Genomic DNA, 17,516 nt, shown 5'->3' on the forward strand with positions numbered 1-17,516 from the left:
GAGCATAAACATGGTGCACACCACTGAAAAGCAGCTCAGTCTTGCACCCATAGCTTCTGATTGCAGCAGGATAGTCACTGGTTGGGGATAAATATGAAAGCTTGCTCAATTACATCTATTTCTGCTGGGCAGTAATCAACAGCAGCTGGAGGCAGATGGTACAGTATCCTACCTGAATGGCCACTGTGTTTAATAAATCAAAACTTAAAAAGATGAAAGACCTATGTTCGTCTGAGATTTTTAGTCAGAGGTCAGACACATCCAACTGAATAGACATTACTAAGTACACAAACTAAAGCTAAACATCAATGAGATAACCACATGCAAAATTTTAACAAATTAAAAATGTTGTCAAATGGAAGATATATGGGATGTACATTAGGTCTGCCAATTTCTTAACAGAAAGAGTCTATGCTGCTTCCCTTTCACAGGTTATATACTGGGAGTTCTACTTAACCTTGATCAGGAAGTATAATGACTAAATCTGAACCACGTGGCAAGAGGATGACTGCAATGGGTTTTTCTACATTGAAACTCTCACCTGGTCTACAGTGAAAATATTACCTGGCATTTTCATTTGGGCAGAGAGTAACATCCCCATCTGCTGAAATGTCAATGACACAGTGCTCAGGCTGGATGCCAATTCCACACAGCTGTATGTCCTGAGATTCATCTGCACCAACCCTGGTGTGATGCTGTTGAGAATATCAGAAGTTTAAAGGTCAGCACCTTATACTTGGCTATAAATATTCACAGGATGCATACAAGTGACTTGAGTGACTCAGCCTGAATCAATGTTTCCATGCCTGCTGTAAGCAGTAACATGGCTTGCCAAATATTTAACCGTAACATTTTTTTTCTGATTAAATGTGCAGCCGAGAAATAATTTAAAGCCGGAGTCAGTGGCAATTGCAAAACATGAAGTGCACAAATGCAGAAAATAGCTACTGAAAATAACAATACATTTCAATAACATCCACTGAGCTCTCAATAAGGAAGCATTTGCTTTTATCATGTTGCTGTACTTTTTGGAAAAAGGAAGATGTGATTTTACAATCAAGATGCGACTGAACAGAGTGTAGATCATCGTTCCTGTTAGTTGAGGTAACATGAAGTTGTCGTAGTGGAAACCTGGCACAGTGTGACTCCACATTATAAGCATATCAAACCTCACTAACCACAAGGTAGGACGGCAAATTACACGAAGATCGCACTCAAATATGTGGAATAGCAACAATTGTGCATAACCACAACAACAAGTCTGTTATATAGTCCTTATTCTGCTTTATATTCCACATTTGGAATAAGAGGATAGTATTGAGAGGGTGGTCTTTTCTGAAATAGCTTACCAAAGGAGGGTTTAGGGACAAATACCTTTGATACGTATTTTATAACACAGACTGTCAATTTTCCAATGATTAAATAATAATTCAGTAATTACAGTACAGTAGGGATTTATTAGACTTTGACAGGTGGATCACAGTCAGATATACACAGCATGGAAATGGACTCTTCAGTCCAACTCTGGATTAGTGGTGCTGGAAGAGCACAGCAGTTCAGGCAGCATCCAAGGAGGAAACTGTTGAAGTCCACATTGATGCCCTGGGGTTGAAGTGTTCAGAGGCAGAAGATGAGGCGTTCTAACAGTTTCCTCATTTCCCCTTCCCCCACCTAACCTAGTTCCAAACTTCCAGCTCAGCACTGTCCCCATGACTTGTCCGGACTTGTCCTACCTGCCTATCTCCTTTTCCACTTGGATGCTGCCTGAACTGCTGTGCTCTTCCAGCACCACTTATCCAGAGTTTGGTTTCCAGCATCTGCAGTCATTGTTTTTACCTCTTCAGTCCAACTCGTCCATGGCAACCAGATATTCGAAATGAATCTGGACCCATGTGCCAGCATTTAGCCCACATCGCTCTAAACACTTCCTATTCATGTACCCATCCTGATTCCATTTAAATGTTGTAATTATACTAGCTGCCACTACTTCCTTTGGCAGCTTGTTCCATACATGCTCCATCCTCTGTGTGAAAAAGTAACCCCCCAGGTCCTTTTTAAATTTTTGCCTTCTCACCTTAAACTCATACTCTCTGGTTTTGGACTCCTACACCATAGGGAAAAGACCTTGGCTACTCACTCTATCCATGCCCCTCATGATTTTATAAATCTCTATAAGGTCACCCCTCAGTCTCCAATTCTCCAGGGAAAATAGCCCCAGCCTGTTCAGCTTCTCCCTATAGCTCAAATCCCCCTGGTAACATCCTTGTAAATCTTTTTTAAACCCTTTTGGCTTTCACAACATTTTTCCTAAAGCAGGGAGACCAGAATTGCACATAATATTCCAAAAGTGCCTAACCAATGTTCTGTACAGCCGCAACATGACCTCCCAACTCCTATACTCAATACATTGACCAATAAAGGAAAGCATACCACACACCTTCAACTATCCTATCTACCTGCAACTCCACTTTCAAGAACTATGAACCTGCACTTGAAGATCTCTTTGTTCAGCAACACTCCCTAGGACCTTACCATTAAGTGTATGAGTCCTGCCCGATTTGCCTTTCCAAAATGCAGGACCTCACATTTATCTAAATAGAACTCCACCTGCCACTCCTTGGTCCAGCAGATCAAGGTCCCATTGTACTCTGTGATAACCTCCTTCACTGTCCACTTCATCAATTCTGGTGTGATCTACAGCTCTGGAATGTGTCCATTCCACTTCATAAAAAGTTAGAACAAAGGAAGTAGCCTTTCAGCCCATCAAATCTATACTGGTAAATGGGCTGAATCGCAATCAGCAGACTATTAGGGAATCAAAATATGGCACTTTTGAATGTGCACCACTCTTTCTGTTCCAATGTGAAGCAGCAGCTTAGATTTTCTACTGAAGTCTTGAGTGGAACTTGAATCTATGACCTTCTGAGTCATAGCCAAAAGAATTTGCCACTGAATATAGCAAGATGATCTGACATGGAAACCAGTTTTGGGGAGATGCCTAATTATTATCCACAAATCTAAGATAATGACCATCTTTAGTCATCTAGTAGGGAATTCAGGAAAATTAGTGTCAAACTTGTTATCACGTTAAGTATTTGAGGTGAACAGCACAGATGCATTTAGTGAGAAGTTATCAACATACATCACTGAGAAAAATCTCAATGGATTTGCTCAAAGGATTTAGAGTAGCATACCAGGAAGATGTTCATGAACAGCATGAATACCTTCAGGTAACATCACACCAAATGTTTTAATGCTGTAAATTTGCATAACCCAATCACACTTAAAACTTAAGAATTGTGAAAAAGAGACAAAAAAAATCAAAATTAAAGCTACACTGTCAGGTTGCACAAGTCGAATTACAAACTCATTGCTGTTTTGACAGAATCCTATGTCCTGACCTTACCCAGCTTTACCTGCCCAATACAGGCAGAGCGTAAATGCATGTTTAGGCTGAGGTTAAATATTTAAACCCTGAAATTCAGAGGAACAGAAATTGGTGTCCATTTTTTGAGCAAAATTAATTTTAATTAATCTTAATTAATTTTCTACTACATTATTTTCTACATACATATTTTGTGGTTTACTGGTATTTAACATGTATATATGAACATGTATGGACAAGCTTTTTTAGTTTTCATAATGTAATATAAATCTTGAGTTCTCTTATAACAAGCAGAACTGTTTCTAACAGGTGCAGGGTAGATTGCTCATCTATGTCAAAGGTCCTCTGTCCAAGCTCTTTGTTATGATCATCAGCAAAGATTGTTAAGTTTTTCACAATGAACTCAACACCAGTATTGCGCAATCTTAAGTCAGGTTAGATGCAGAGTACCACTCTATACACAAAGATGAACAGATACCCAGGCTGGTCGAGTTAAACAATAATTGGTGTGATTACTTCTACAGTCAGATGAAAAAAAAAGTCATGCAAAATCTATTCTTCTTTGTGCTGCAGACAAGTTAAGATTGCAACTTATTTTTACGCAGCGGCTTTGGAGAAGAAAGTTTCCAAGCAAAATCATGACATATTTGACAGCATTCACTGACAGCACAACAGTGATTTGTCCTTTTCCTAAGCAACCTGTCCAAATGTTATGACACACCTCTGGAACAGGTGGAACTTGAACTCTGGTCTCCTGGTTGAGGGGTAGGGACACTATCACAGTGCCACAAGAATCCTCAACTGCAGTTTGTTATGAATACTCACTTTCAAGTAATAGACAAGCAGTTCATTGAGTGCAGGATCAGCATTCAGGTTGACTAAAAAGCACTTGTCATCCCCAACTTTAATGCCAGAGGACTCCAGGGAGATGCCCATACTTTCAAGTTGCTTTTGTCGTTCCTGCAGATAAGACAATAAAACACAACAGAACCCCTTTGAAATTCAAGTGACAAGGGTTCACCCTAACACTTCGAAGCAAACATATGTACTTCTACATCTTGACTTATTTATTCTTTACAGAAAGGGGTATTGCTGGCTCGGCCAGAATTTGTAGACGATGCTGAATTGCGCTCAACAAGGTGGAGGTGAGCTGCCTTGTTGAACTGTTGCAGTCCTTATTATGGTGAAGCACCCACAATACTGCTGATTCAGGGTAATGTTGAAACAGAGCGACAGCGTGAGACAGAAACTGAATGAGTGAGACAGCAATTCAGTAAGTGGGAAAGAGAGAGAGTGGGACTGGGATGTTGGAGGCAAGGATCGGAAATTCATTAATGGTCCATGTCAGTAAATGCCAATTGGAGATAGCTAGAATCTCTTGTTAGAGATGGTCATTGTCTGGCACTTGTGAGACACAAATGCTACTTATCATAGTCAGCTTGAACCTGAATCTTAATTTGCAAAAGCCATGAGATTACAGTAATTTGATTTCAGCAGAAAACATTGCACAGGTTCTACTAATCAGATTTGGTCTAACTTAGAATCCTTCAGAGTACTAGTTTTAATTTACTTGCACACAAAAAATTGCATTAAATCGTGTTTGTAAACCAGATCACAGTTCCTAATTTAAAAAGCTATATACTCCAAAGAATATCTTATTGCACAGAAAACAAAACAGGTTATTTAGAAAATGCTTGCCAAATTCAATTTTGTTTGCTAGATGATGCATGTATTGACCTAATCCATTGCTCTTCATGTTAACCTTAAATTAAATTAAATCCTGACACTGTAGGATTTACAGTAGCTACCCAACAAATCTTGCCCAATTCAGCTTCAATGAAATATTATAGAAATCCATGGGTAACGAGATAGAAAAACAATTTAAATCAAATGAGATTGCCTTTAAAGGAAGCAAAATATCAAAGACTAATTCCAAGCAAACTCAAGTGAATGGATAATCCTCATTTTGAACTCTGAATAGCTTAAACTATTAATTGCCAGTGCAATTTAAAAACTCATTCATCACAATTTTCTCACCCATTGTCCAAGATAAAAAAATGCAGATCCTCAACTCTACCTTAGTTTGTTTTATTTTTGATCAAAATCTGTGACTAAACAGTTATTTATCTAGTCAATTTTCAATTATCTCCCTTACTTTGTAGCCCATCTTGAAGTTGTAGCATTCATCACTGACCTCCAAGAAAGCTGCAGGTGAAGATCTAGCAATCCCCTTTCCTTACACTAAACCAAATTGGGCACTAAATCACAAGGATCGCAAGGCATACAGCTACAGTTGTATGATCAAGTTGAATAAGCAGCTCCTCACATTGATGTATTCCCAGAGAGCAAATTGAAATATAATGCACTGATTACACTACATTTTTAAACCAAATCTTATAAAGAGCAAAATAAATGATTGGAATATATAATTGGAATTATGTTTGATACAGAAACATCAAACTTAAAAAAAAAAACCCAGTTACACTTCATTCAACAAATTGCACAATTGTTGGGATTTTAATAGTGAAACTGCTAGTATTTAAAGGTATGTTCGATCAGTTAGGTGATTTCTATTTCCAGCCTGAGGAAACTTAAACAGCGTACCCCATGGAGAAGTACAAAATCACTGACAACTTCTGGATCGTCAGATTAACTGCCTACAAGCAATTCCAAATGTTGCTGTCAGTTTCAGAGCAATATCCGTGAACGTTGACAACTTCACCCACAAAAACCAGACCAACTTTTAATGATTGGAAAGCAATGTACAGAAAAGATGAACTAATGTGAAAAGTGCACAGAATCAAATATTGTATTTCCATCAGCACTTCTAATGGAAAAATAAAATTTCCGAGTATAATTCAAGATATGAATCCATCTACTTGGGTTGCACATTGGAATAGGAGAACTGATAGATACTCTAGCCTACTTTCTCGAAAAAGTAACAATCATGACAGAAAAAAAACAGCTTAGAAAGCGGCTGCACTTGAATTGACAATTTCTTGAGCCAAGTTCGTTTGTTTGTTTCTGTACCTATAACTTCAGTTCCCCTAAGTGTAAACATTCATTAATCAATCTAATGCAAAATTATCAATGTATTTGATAACATAGCAAAAATGTAAGACACTCTAGGTGGCAGTCACACAGAGGAGAGATTCAATATATAATGCTCCATTACATGGAGCAACATTTAATCATTACTACACACCACCTCACAATGGCTTAAATTATAGGACATTGTCACCTCCTTTTAATTACATTGAAAAAAGGAAGCAACTTAATGCCAAAGATTAAAGGTTTTAGTTTAAAAATATGCAAGTAATGGTAAATTGACAGAAATCATTTTTATTCTAAAATCAGTACCTACAATAAAACAATAACAAGAACTAAACCTCAAATTAATTTTCTCCTATTAACAAACCTGTGCGATTTCTTCAGTTTTTCTCAGTTTCTCCTCCCAAGTGATAGTCAAATCTTTAATGAGCTTTTCAGATTCCTCTAATTTCTCTTTGAGCTCAGGAGCTTTCATTGCCTAAAATAAAAAAAGCAAAAGAAAAACAGACTATTACTGTTATAGTCAAATTACAACTGAACCAAACAACCAAATTACCTCTTAATCATAGCTTGCAACACTTCACTCACTGGCAGGCAATTGAGTGCACTCAATTGATTTTCATAGTGGCAAACCTTGTGCCTTTCCCAGTGGTGAATCTGGTGGCAGTTGTGGCATTTAATTGGGGACAGGGAGGCAGACAGGCACTACCATCTTCCCACCTCCACCCTGATTAAGGAAGAGTGGAAAGGCCAACATTCCACTACCACTAATATTACCCCAGGGATAAATAGGAGGTTCACCATATGGGGAGCAGGACAAGCAAACATGCCAACTTCCCACAGGGCCAAGAAGGGTGATCCATTCAAAGGGACTCAGTACCTGACTGTGGGATCTAACATCAGGAATTGGGAAGTATTGCAGAGAACCAGTATCCTGCACTGCACAATGCCTGTCCCTCCCACTTCCTCAAATACTTTCCTGCGACTGCCCACCTGTGCCCGGGAATCTATTCAACTCAAGACCTCAGGTGAGTGGAGCACCTGCAGTAGTTATTGCCTGCCCAGTGATATTGTCAAGTACAGACAAGCTCTAGCTCTTAATCGTAACATGATAAGGGCTGCATATCTGCCCTCAAGGTCCTTGACTCCAGACAATGGTCCACTTCTGGCCTGTTAATGCCCAAATGACAAATTGCAATAGGCTTTACCCGAGGCAACAGGAGAGTTCTGTCAGTGGTCCAGACTGCAGAAAAGGCCGTCATTGTCTCTATAAAATCCTACCCGTTAAGTCATTAGACCACTGACAGACTATTTAGCCTATCGAGTCCATGTCATCTTTCTGTAAAGCAGACTAGCCAACCCCCTGATCTGAGCCTGCAGTCTTAGAAGTTTATTTCTCAACACTGGGCACCCAATTTCCTTGTTAAATCATTGATTATCTCTGATTCTACAATTTATATCAGCCATTTCCAGACAAGTATCACTCACTGATTAAAAAAAAAAATCTTTCAAATGTTCTTTCCACTTCTTCCCAATAAACAGCAAATGGGAAAACTTTTTAACGTTGACCTGACCTAAACCTATCATAATGTCTTACATGTTTATCAAATCTCCTCAATCCTCTTTGTTACAGAGCAACAGTATCAGTTTCTTCAACCTAACCTTGGAGCTAAAATTTCAAATCCCTGGAAATATTCTTGTAATTCTCTGTACCTTCTCAAGGTCCTTAATATCCTTTTTGTTTTATTTTTAGATGGGATGTAGTGTCTCTGACAAGGTCAGCATTTGTTACCTATTGCTAACTGCTTTTGAACTGTATGGTGTGTTCGGTCATTTCAGAAGGCAGTTAAAAATCTACCACATGATTGTGTGTCTGCAGTCATATGTAGGTTAGATCAGGTAAGGAGACATTCTTCCTTCACGTTCATTATCAAATAAGGTGGGTTTCTGAAATATGGTGACGAGAACTGGCACAACACTGTGGTTGTGTCCTAATCAGTGCTTCTTAAAGGTTTAAAGACCACTTTTTTGCTTGCTCAGCTCCCTCAAACATTAAATATCTTAACCATGTTTGCAGTTTGAATAAAGGAAGCCTCAGTTAAATTCACAGTTTGTATTATAGAGTCAAACCTTACTAACACAGTGTTTCTCTCCAGTCCTGTACATTTAACCTTAATATCCTTACCTCAGCCTGACTTAGCTGCTCCTTCAATTTTTCCACTTCCTCACGTAGCTCTCGAATGATCTTGGCATTTGGGTCTTCGTTCACCACAGCATGGTTTACAATGCGTTTGGCCCGATCAGCATATCTCAGTGTGGAAAGTGTTTCTTCGTAGTTGTCTCCAGCAGGGCTAATTGTTGCTATCATAGCCGTTTTACTATTTCCTCCCAAGTTATCCTAGATCAGAAATTTATAGATCCAATGTCAAAAACATAAGCTACCTTTTGCTGTTGTCAGAGGAGTTTTTATAGCTTGTAAAATGTTTAATATGAATGCATGAATGATATTTGTTTGCTTTAAAATGTTTTGCAATATATTATCACGTTGAACATAATAGCAAAATGTCTTTAAATTAGGTACAATATTTCAAAAGCTATAATATGGAATAGTCACTCAACAGTTATATTGCAACATTTTACTGTTAATCATAACTCCAAACACGATTCCTTTAAATTGATTATTTATCTATTCTGCATTTATTTAACATTTCATCACATTCTAAAAATCTACTAATCGATAGTGCAGCCAAAGAACTACTTTTGGAATTGTGTTGCTGTTGTGTGGACCAGTGCACCTGCCAATTTGCGAGCAACAAGATTCCTAAAGCAACAAATGAATTAATAAATAGCTGACTTCTTTTTGGAGGTGCAGATAAAAGGAGAGTATTTGTCCAGGATACCAGGAAAATTCACTGTTCTTTAATATATTTATAAAATCAAAATGAGACCCTACCCTCTTCATGACAATTTAGCTCGCTTTAAACTGGTGTTTTCATTTAGCTTAGCTGTTAAGGCAAGTTTATTTCTTAAAGTAACAGTCATCAAGCACCCAACTACATTTTCAAGAGTCCAGTCTCTGGTTTAAATGTAGTTGCTATCTAACTTGAAATGACCAAAAAGCCCTTATCCGTTCTCAAGAAAAGTTATCTGTAAAACCTGCAATCGATAAACGGGACTGGATTTTGTTGACTGTGGTGAAACATGGATGCTTGCATCTAATCTCAAAAGAAAGCTTTGCTTTTGGTGGAGAGGGTGCAAAGACAACTATAGCACAACCTTGGTGCAACAATGGATTATATGCTGCAATTTCAGGATCTCAACGTTAAGTTTGTGCTCACAGTTCACCATAAAGATTCCTTGCTAATCCAGGCCAGATTCCAAGCAAGACTAAGACAGTGCAGGAAGGGGCAACAACACTAATGCAATGGGTTCATTTTCACCACCCACTTTGTCGAACAGTCGGAAGCTGATGTCACTAGCTGCCTCAATAAAGTGGGATCAAAGCAACAATAAGAAAGAAAGAAAGAAAGACTGGAAGCAAGTGATTTAGCAAGGAGAACACATACCAGGAGACATACCAGTGAACCAGTAAAATGGAAACAAGGACATAGTGAAACAGGCAAGAAAATGTCAGTGTCAAAAATGAAGAAAGAGGAAGACATAAATCTCGGAGGAAAGAGCCACTAAAGAGGAAAGTGAGACACAAACAGCAGATGCCGTTAACCCTCAGCTGGTCAGAACCCTGACAAAGGGTCACTGACTTGAAAATGTTTCACTCTCCAAAAGATGTTGTCGGATCGGTTTTGCATTTTCAGTTAATTCAGATTAACAGCATCAACCACATGTGGTTCTTGTATAGTTCCAGCTGATGACTTCAAGCAGCTCAAAATTCAATGGAGCTGGGTGCAATTTTTCATGAGTGTTCTACACCACTCAAAAGCAATGTGATCATACACAGGTTGTGTCCTATCTGTAGCTTGGTCACTCCCAAAGGTTATGCATAATTAGTGTCATACCAACAAGACTAATTTTATTATTGTTAACATGCTATGGATTACATTCCAGAGCAAATTTAGCAGGAGATTTGTTCCTGAACAATGCACTTGAAGCAGGGATTGACAAAATCAAAACCCATACTTAGGTTCGCATCATTCTTATAGGATCTTCTTGCAAAAATGAACTATCTAGCAGTAAGACAAGTAATCTCCTTTTCATCGTCAAGATAGATTTGCAATTACTGGAAATGTGAAAACAGACTTTTAATGTTATACTCAAGAAACCAAAAGAAATATAATCAAATTGTCAGAGAAAAAGTAATGTTTAAAGTAGAAGCAATTTCATTGGATCACACGCTTTTTAAAGTTCTAATTTATATTAATAGGCTTCATATTATAAGTATTTGCTTTAATCAAAAAGCTTATCATAACAACAGAGCCAGAGAGTAATCCAGTTTGAACTGCAAATGAATACAATACAAGAAAGCAGTATTATGCATTAGAATAAATGTCTAATATACCTGGGAACAGATAATTTCAGGTAAATTTGTGTCAGAGCAGTGGGACCAATTCAAGAAGGAAATAGGGAAATGTATGGCCCAATATATTCCAATAAATGGTGGGATCACCAAATCTAGTGAACTCTTGAGATCGAGGAATATAAAGGATGGAAAAAGAAAAAAAAAGAGAGGCATGAGGTAGATACCAAAGGCTCAAAACAGTCGGTGCCCCAGACAAGTACAGAACGCGCAGTGAGTTCCTTAAAAAGGAAATCAGGAGAGCAAAAATGGGGTACTAAAGGAGAATGGAAGGTAAATAAAGGAAAATCCTAAGTTAATTTACAAGTGCATCAAGGGTAAAAGGATAGCCATGCAAAGAGTAAGGCCTATCAAGGACCACAGTGCTAATTTGTGCGTGGAGAATGTAGGTAAAGTCAGAAATGAACACTGAGTCTGTGGTCATTGACACGACGGACAAAGTGAGTATAGATGATATTTAATTGGGGAAAAGAAAAATATGACACTATCAGGCAGGAGTTGTGAAGTACAGATTGGAGAAATTGTTCCACAGAAAGGGCACAACAGACAGTGAGGAGGAACAGCGGGATCTTGGTGTTAAAGTGCATAGATCCCTCAAAGTTGTCACCCAAGTGGATGGAGTTGTTCAGAAAGCATTTGGTGTTTTGGCTTTCATTAATAAAGGCATCAAGTTTAAGAGCCGCGAGGTTTTGCTGCAGCTCTACAAAACCCTGGTGAGACCATGCTTGGAATATTGCATCCAGTTCTGGTCACCCTATTATAGGAAAGATGTGGAGGCTTTGAAGAGGGTGCAGAGATTTACCAGGATGTTGCCTGGACTGGAAGGCTTGACTTACAAGGAGAAGTTGACTGAGCTCAGACTTTTCTCTCTGGAGAGGAGGAAGAAGAGAGGTGACTTGATTGAGGTGTACAAGATAATGAGAGGCATGGATAGAGTCGATAGCCAGAGATTTTTTTCCCCAAGGCAGGATTGACTGGGTCGTAGTTTTAAGGTGTTAGGAGGAAGGTAGAGAGGAGACGTCAGAGGATGATTCTTTACAAAGAGTTGTGATTGCATGGAATGTGTTGCCAGCAGTAGTGGTGAAAGCAGGGTCATGAGAGACATTTAAGTGACTGCTGGACATGCACATGGATAGCAGTGAATTGAGGGGAGCGTAGGTCAATATTATTTTAGATGAGGATTAATTCCCGGCACAACATCGTGGGCTGAAGGGCTTGTACTGTGCTGTACTTTTCTATGTTCTAAAATCAGGGAGAAGGCCTGGAAATTAGTACAGCAGGAGAGGAGGCTCTGAGTGGTCTGGCATGCTTAAAAGTAGATAAACCTCCAGGGACGAGAGGACTGCATCCCAGGCTGTTGAGTGAGGAAATGGAGGAAATAGCAAGGTTCTGGCAATATTTTCAATTCCTCTCTGGACACAGGAATGGTGCCAGAAGACTGGTGGATAGCTAATTTGGTATTGTTATTCAAGAAGGGAGGAAGGAATAAACCAGGAAACTGCAGGTTAGTCAGTCTACCCTCAGTGGTGGAGAAACTGTTAAGTAATTCAGAGGGACAGAATTATTCTGCACTTGGAAGGGCAGGGTTTAGTCAAAGAATAGTCACAGCATGTTCTTGTTAAGGGGATGTTGTGTCTGACTAACCTGATTGAATTTTTTGAAGATGTGCTCAGATGTGCAGGTGAGAGCAATGTAGTCTGCTTGAAGTCCAGCCAAATTTTTGATGAAGGTTCACATGGGAAACTGACTGCAAAGCTGAGACCATAGCATCTGAGGAAATTTAGCCAATTGACCCCAAAGTGGATATGTGGCAGCAAGCAGAGGGGGATGGTCTACAGATTTTCTTTTTGACTGGAAGCCATGTCCATTGGTGCTCCATAGGGATCAGTATTAGGGCCCTTACTATTTGTGGTATACAGAAATGATTCAGACTTGAACCTAAGAGGGTTCACAGCAATTTTACAGATTATACGAAAGTTGGTGGGATGGAAAAAAAAAAAGGAGAATAGCCTTAGATATAGATTAGATTCCCTACAGTATGGAAAGAGGCCCCTCGGCCCAACTAGTCCACACCAACCCTCTGAACAGTAACCCACCCAGACCCAATCCCCCTAAGTAATGCACCTAACTCTACAGGCAATTTAGCATGATCAATCCACCTAACCTGTACATCTTTGGACTGTGGGAGGAAACCGGAGCACCCGGAGGAAATCCACGCAGACACGGGGAGAATATGCAAACTCCACACAGACAGTTGCCCTCGGCTGGAAACAAACCCGGGTCCCTGGTGCTGTGAGGCAGCATAGGTGGATTGATTGGTGACAAATGAAATTCAAACCAGTTAAGTGTGAGGCGATGGACTTGGGCAGGACAAACAAGGCAAGAGAATACATAAGCAACTCTAGGACCCTGGGATACACCAAAAATCAGGAGTGACTTGGTATGCATGCACACCAGTCCCTTCAAGCAGCAGTACAGGGTGACAAAGTGGTTAAGGAAGCATGTGGGATATTGCCCTTTATTAACTGCGACACAGAGACTATGAGCAGAGAGGTTCTGCTGGAACAATGTAAAATGTTAGTTAGGCCGCATTTAGAGTATTGTGTGCAGTTCTGTAATCTACATTATGGGAGGGGTAAGATACCACTGGAGAGGGTGCAGAGATGATTTACCAGGGACCTTGCCTGGGCTGGAGAGTTTTTACTTATGGAGAGAGGTTGGATAGACTGGGCAGTTTCCCTTGCAGCAGAGGGGACGGGGGAAATATGATTGAGATGAATAAAATTGACAGACGTAAAAAGACTTGGCAGGAAGAGACAGTTCCCCTTGGTGGAGGGATCAGTGATTGGCAGCAGAGATTTGAGGTAATGGTCAGGAGGTTTACAGGGGATGTCAGGCAACATTTTTTTATCCAGAGGATGGTGGGAATCTGGAATTCACTGTCACTAAGGGTGGTAGCGGCAGAAACTCTCATAACATTTAGGAAGTAGTTAAATGTACATTGATGATATTAAGGATATGGGTCAATTGCTGGAAGATGTGATTAGAATAGATAGGCATTTGTTATAACACGGACTCATTGTGCCAAAGGGTCTTTTTTCTGTGTTGTACATGTCTGTGACTATATATCTTTAGAATCAATCCAATCAGGCAAAATTGAAGGATGAGGATTAGAGATGCATTTATCAACTGGATTATCCTTAATTCTTATAAAAGGTGGTTTTCTCTGCGGCTCTAGCAAATGACCAAGTAACAAACATGAACATGTTGAAGTGAAATTTTCAAACAGGAGTCTTGGAGCACCACTTTATTTTGATCAATTGAATTGGAAACCCTCAATTCATCTAAAAAGGAACATGGATCTGTACCTGAAATATTACAACCTGCAAGGCTGCAGACCAGGTGTTGGAAAGGGGAAATAGAATAGGAAGCTAGTTTATTCAGCCAGTGGGGCTATGATGGATGGAATGGCCTCTTTCTATACGTTATAATTTTCCTACAGTTCTACTACTGACTTTAAATTGCTGGATGATTAAAAACTACGAGGAACTTCTTGCCATCCCAGCATAGAAAGCTAACATGTCCGCAGAAGAAATGTAAATTCCAAAGAAGAGCTCAGATTTTTTTTTCTAATAACGAATCTTCATCCCTCTCACAGACAAGGACTCCTAATCCCACTACAAACATGCATAATTGTAATATTTGTTAATGAGTGGCAACTTTCACAAATAGTAAATTTGTTCACATTGGTAGAGTTTCTTTCCACAAATTTTTTAAATATGCAAGCTGATGGACAGCTAATTTAGAGATGACATTTAGGTTTGGAAACAGTTTTAGTTTTTTTTAAAACAAGTGCCATTATGTTCAAAAGTTTTAGAAAACTTACAGGATGGCTTGGTACCTGGAATTTCGATTTTGTGGCCATTTCAGAGACATGGAAAGAACAGGGACTGAAATGGTCATTGCAGGTTCCAGGATTTAGATGTTTCAGTAAGAACAGAGAAAATACTAAAAGAGGGGCTGGTGTGGCACTGTTAGTCAAGGACAGTATTATGGTTGCAGAAAGGACGTTTGAGGACTTGTCTACTGAGGCAATATGGGTTGAGATTAGATACAGGAAAGGAGAGGTCATCCTGTTGGGAGTTTTCTGTAGGGCTCCAAATAGTTCAAGAAATGTAGAGGATAAGCTGATCCTCGATAGGAGCAAGAGTGACAGGATAGTTGCTACAGGGGACTTCAAATTCCCAAATATTGACTGGGAATACTATAGTTCAAGCACTTTAGATGGGTCAGGGGTTTTGTCCAATGTGCGCAGGAAGGTTTCCTGGCACAGTACGTAGACAGGCCAACAACAGGCGAAGCCACATTAGATTTGGGAGTGGGTAATGAACCCGGCCAGGTGCTAGATTTGGAGGTTGGTGAGCACTTTAGTGATAGTGACCACAATTTTGTTATGTTTACTTTGGCGATGGAAAGGGATAGGTATATACACCACAGGGCAAGTGTTATAACTGGGGAAAAGGCAATTATGATGCAATTAAGCAAGATTTAGGATGCAAGGATGGGGAAGGAAACTGCAGAGGATGGGCACAGTTGAAATGTGGAGCTTATTCAAGGAACAGCTACTGTGGGTCCGTGATAAGTACATACCGGTCAGGCAGGGAGGAAGTTGTGGAGTGCGGGAGCCATGGTTTACTAAGGAAGTTGAATCTCTTGTCAAGAGGAAGAAGGCAGCTTATGTTAGGACGAGATGTAATGGCTCAGTTAGGGCGCTTGAGAGTTACAAAGTTAAAAATCACACAACACCAGGTTATAGTCCAACAGGTTTAATTGAAAGCACACTAGCTTTCGGAGCGACGCTCCTTCATCAGGTGATAGTGGAGGACTCAATCCTAACACAGAATTTATAGCAAAAATTTACAGTGATGGAACTGAAATTATACATTGAAAAATTGTCTGTTAAGCCTTTCATATGTTAGAATACAGTGATAGGAACTTCTTTCATGTGTAAATCACAAAACTTTTTTTTTTAAAAAGTTGCATTCCTCGGTTTAGCTGTTAACAATGGTGATAGCTAGACAATATGTTGAAGGTGTTGGCCCCCTGTGTTCTCTGAGTATACCATGATTAGATTAGATTAGATTAGATTACAGTGTGGAAACAGGCCCTTCAGCCCAACAAATCCACACCGCCGAAGCGTAACCCATCCATGCCCCTTACCTAACACTACGGGCAATTTAGCATGGCCAATTCACCTAACCTGCACATCTTTGGATTGTGGGAGGAAACCGGAGCACCCAGAGGAAACCCACGCAGACACGGGGAGAATGTGCAAACTCCACACAGTGGGTCGCCTGAGGCGGGAATTGAACCTGGGTCTCTGGCGCTGTTTAGATTGATTAGATGATGTTTAGATGATGTTTAGATTGATTCTAATCTAAAAAGTGAGATAACGGAGTTTTACATAAATTCATGCAGTTTTTGAGCTCAGAGTTCTACATGAATGCATGCAGTTTTTGAGCAAAGTACAATGTAACCCTGCAAGTACAAATTCACTCCACAAAATATATGTGTGCATGTGGCACCTTCAACATATTGTCCAGCTATCACCATTGTTAACAGCTAACCAGAGAATGCAACTTTTTTTAAAAAAAAAAGGTTTTGTGATTTACACATGAAAGAAGTGAAACTATCACGGTATTCTAACAGATGAAAGGCTTAACAGACAATTTTTCAACGTATAATTTCAGTTACATCACTGCAAATTTTTGCTATAAATTCTGTTAGGATTGAGCCCTCCACTATCACCTGATGAAGGAGCATCGCTCCGAAAGTTAGCGTGCTTCCAATTAAACCTGTTGGACTATAACCTGGTGTTGTGTGATTTTTAACTTTGTACACCCCAGTCCAACACCGGCATCTCCAAATCATGAGAGTTACAAGTTAGCCAGGAAAGACCTAAAGAGAAAGCTAAGAGGAGCCAGGAGGGGACATACAAAGTCATTGGTGGATAGAATCAAGAAAAACCGTAAGGTTTTCTATAGCTATATCAGGAATAAAAAAATGACTAGGGTAAGATTAGGGCCAGTCAAGCATAGTAGTGGGAAGTTGTGTGTGGAGGCAGAGGAGATCGGGGAAGTGCTAAACGAATAGTTTTTGTTAGTTTTCACATTAGAAAAAGACAACATGATCGAGGAGAATACGGAGATACAGGCTACTAGACTAGATGGGATTGAGGTGCATAAGGTGGTGTCAGCAATTCTAGAAAGTGTAAAAATAAATAAGTTCCCTGGGCCAAATGGGATTTATCAGAGGATTCTCTGGGAAGTCAGGGGGAAGATTGCAAAGCCTTTGGCTTTGATCTTTATGTCATCATTGTCTACAGGAATAGTGCCAGAAGACCGGAGGATAGCAAATCTACTTCCCTTGTTCAAGAAGAGTACAGACAATCCTGGAAATTATAGACCTGTGAGCCTTACTTTGGTTGTGGATGAAGTGTCGGAAAGCATTATAAGAGAGGATTTATGATCATCTAGAAAGGGAGAA

At 39.6% G+C, this 17,516-nt stretch overlaps 1 protein-coding gene across 8 annotated transcripts in view; it reads right to left on the reverse strand.

The window, feature by feature from the left end:
* kif13a (kinesin family member 13A) overlaps positions 1-17,516 on the reverse strand; it is a 329,481-nt gene that overhangs the window by 116,280 nt on the left and 195,685 nt on the right. For all 8 annotated transcript variants that reach the window (XM_043719134.1, XM_043719129.1, XM_043719127.1 and 5 more), the window contains exons 11-14: positions 8,622-8,834; positions 6,804-6,914; positions 4,211-4,345; positions 565-695 (exon numbers count right to left, since the gene is read on the reverse strand). In XM_043719134.1, the coding sequence (XP_043575069.1) occupies positions 565-695; positions 4,211-4,345; positions 6,804-6,914; positions 8,622-8,834 (590 nt within the window). The remainder of the gene's footprint in view (positions 1-564; positions 696-4,210; positions 4,346-6,803; positions 6,915-8,621; positions 8,835-17,516) is intronic.

This window comes from Chiloscyllium plagiosum, chromosome 29, assembly GCF_004010195.1.
Source record: "Chiloscyllium plagiosum isolate BGI_BamShark_2017 chromosome 29, ASM401019v2, whole genome shotgun sequence".
In the NCBI taxonomy this organism is placed as follows: Eukaryota; Metazoa; Chordata; class Chondrichthyes; order Orectolobiformes; family Hemiscylliidae; genus Chiloscyllium; species Chiloscyllium plagiosum.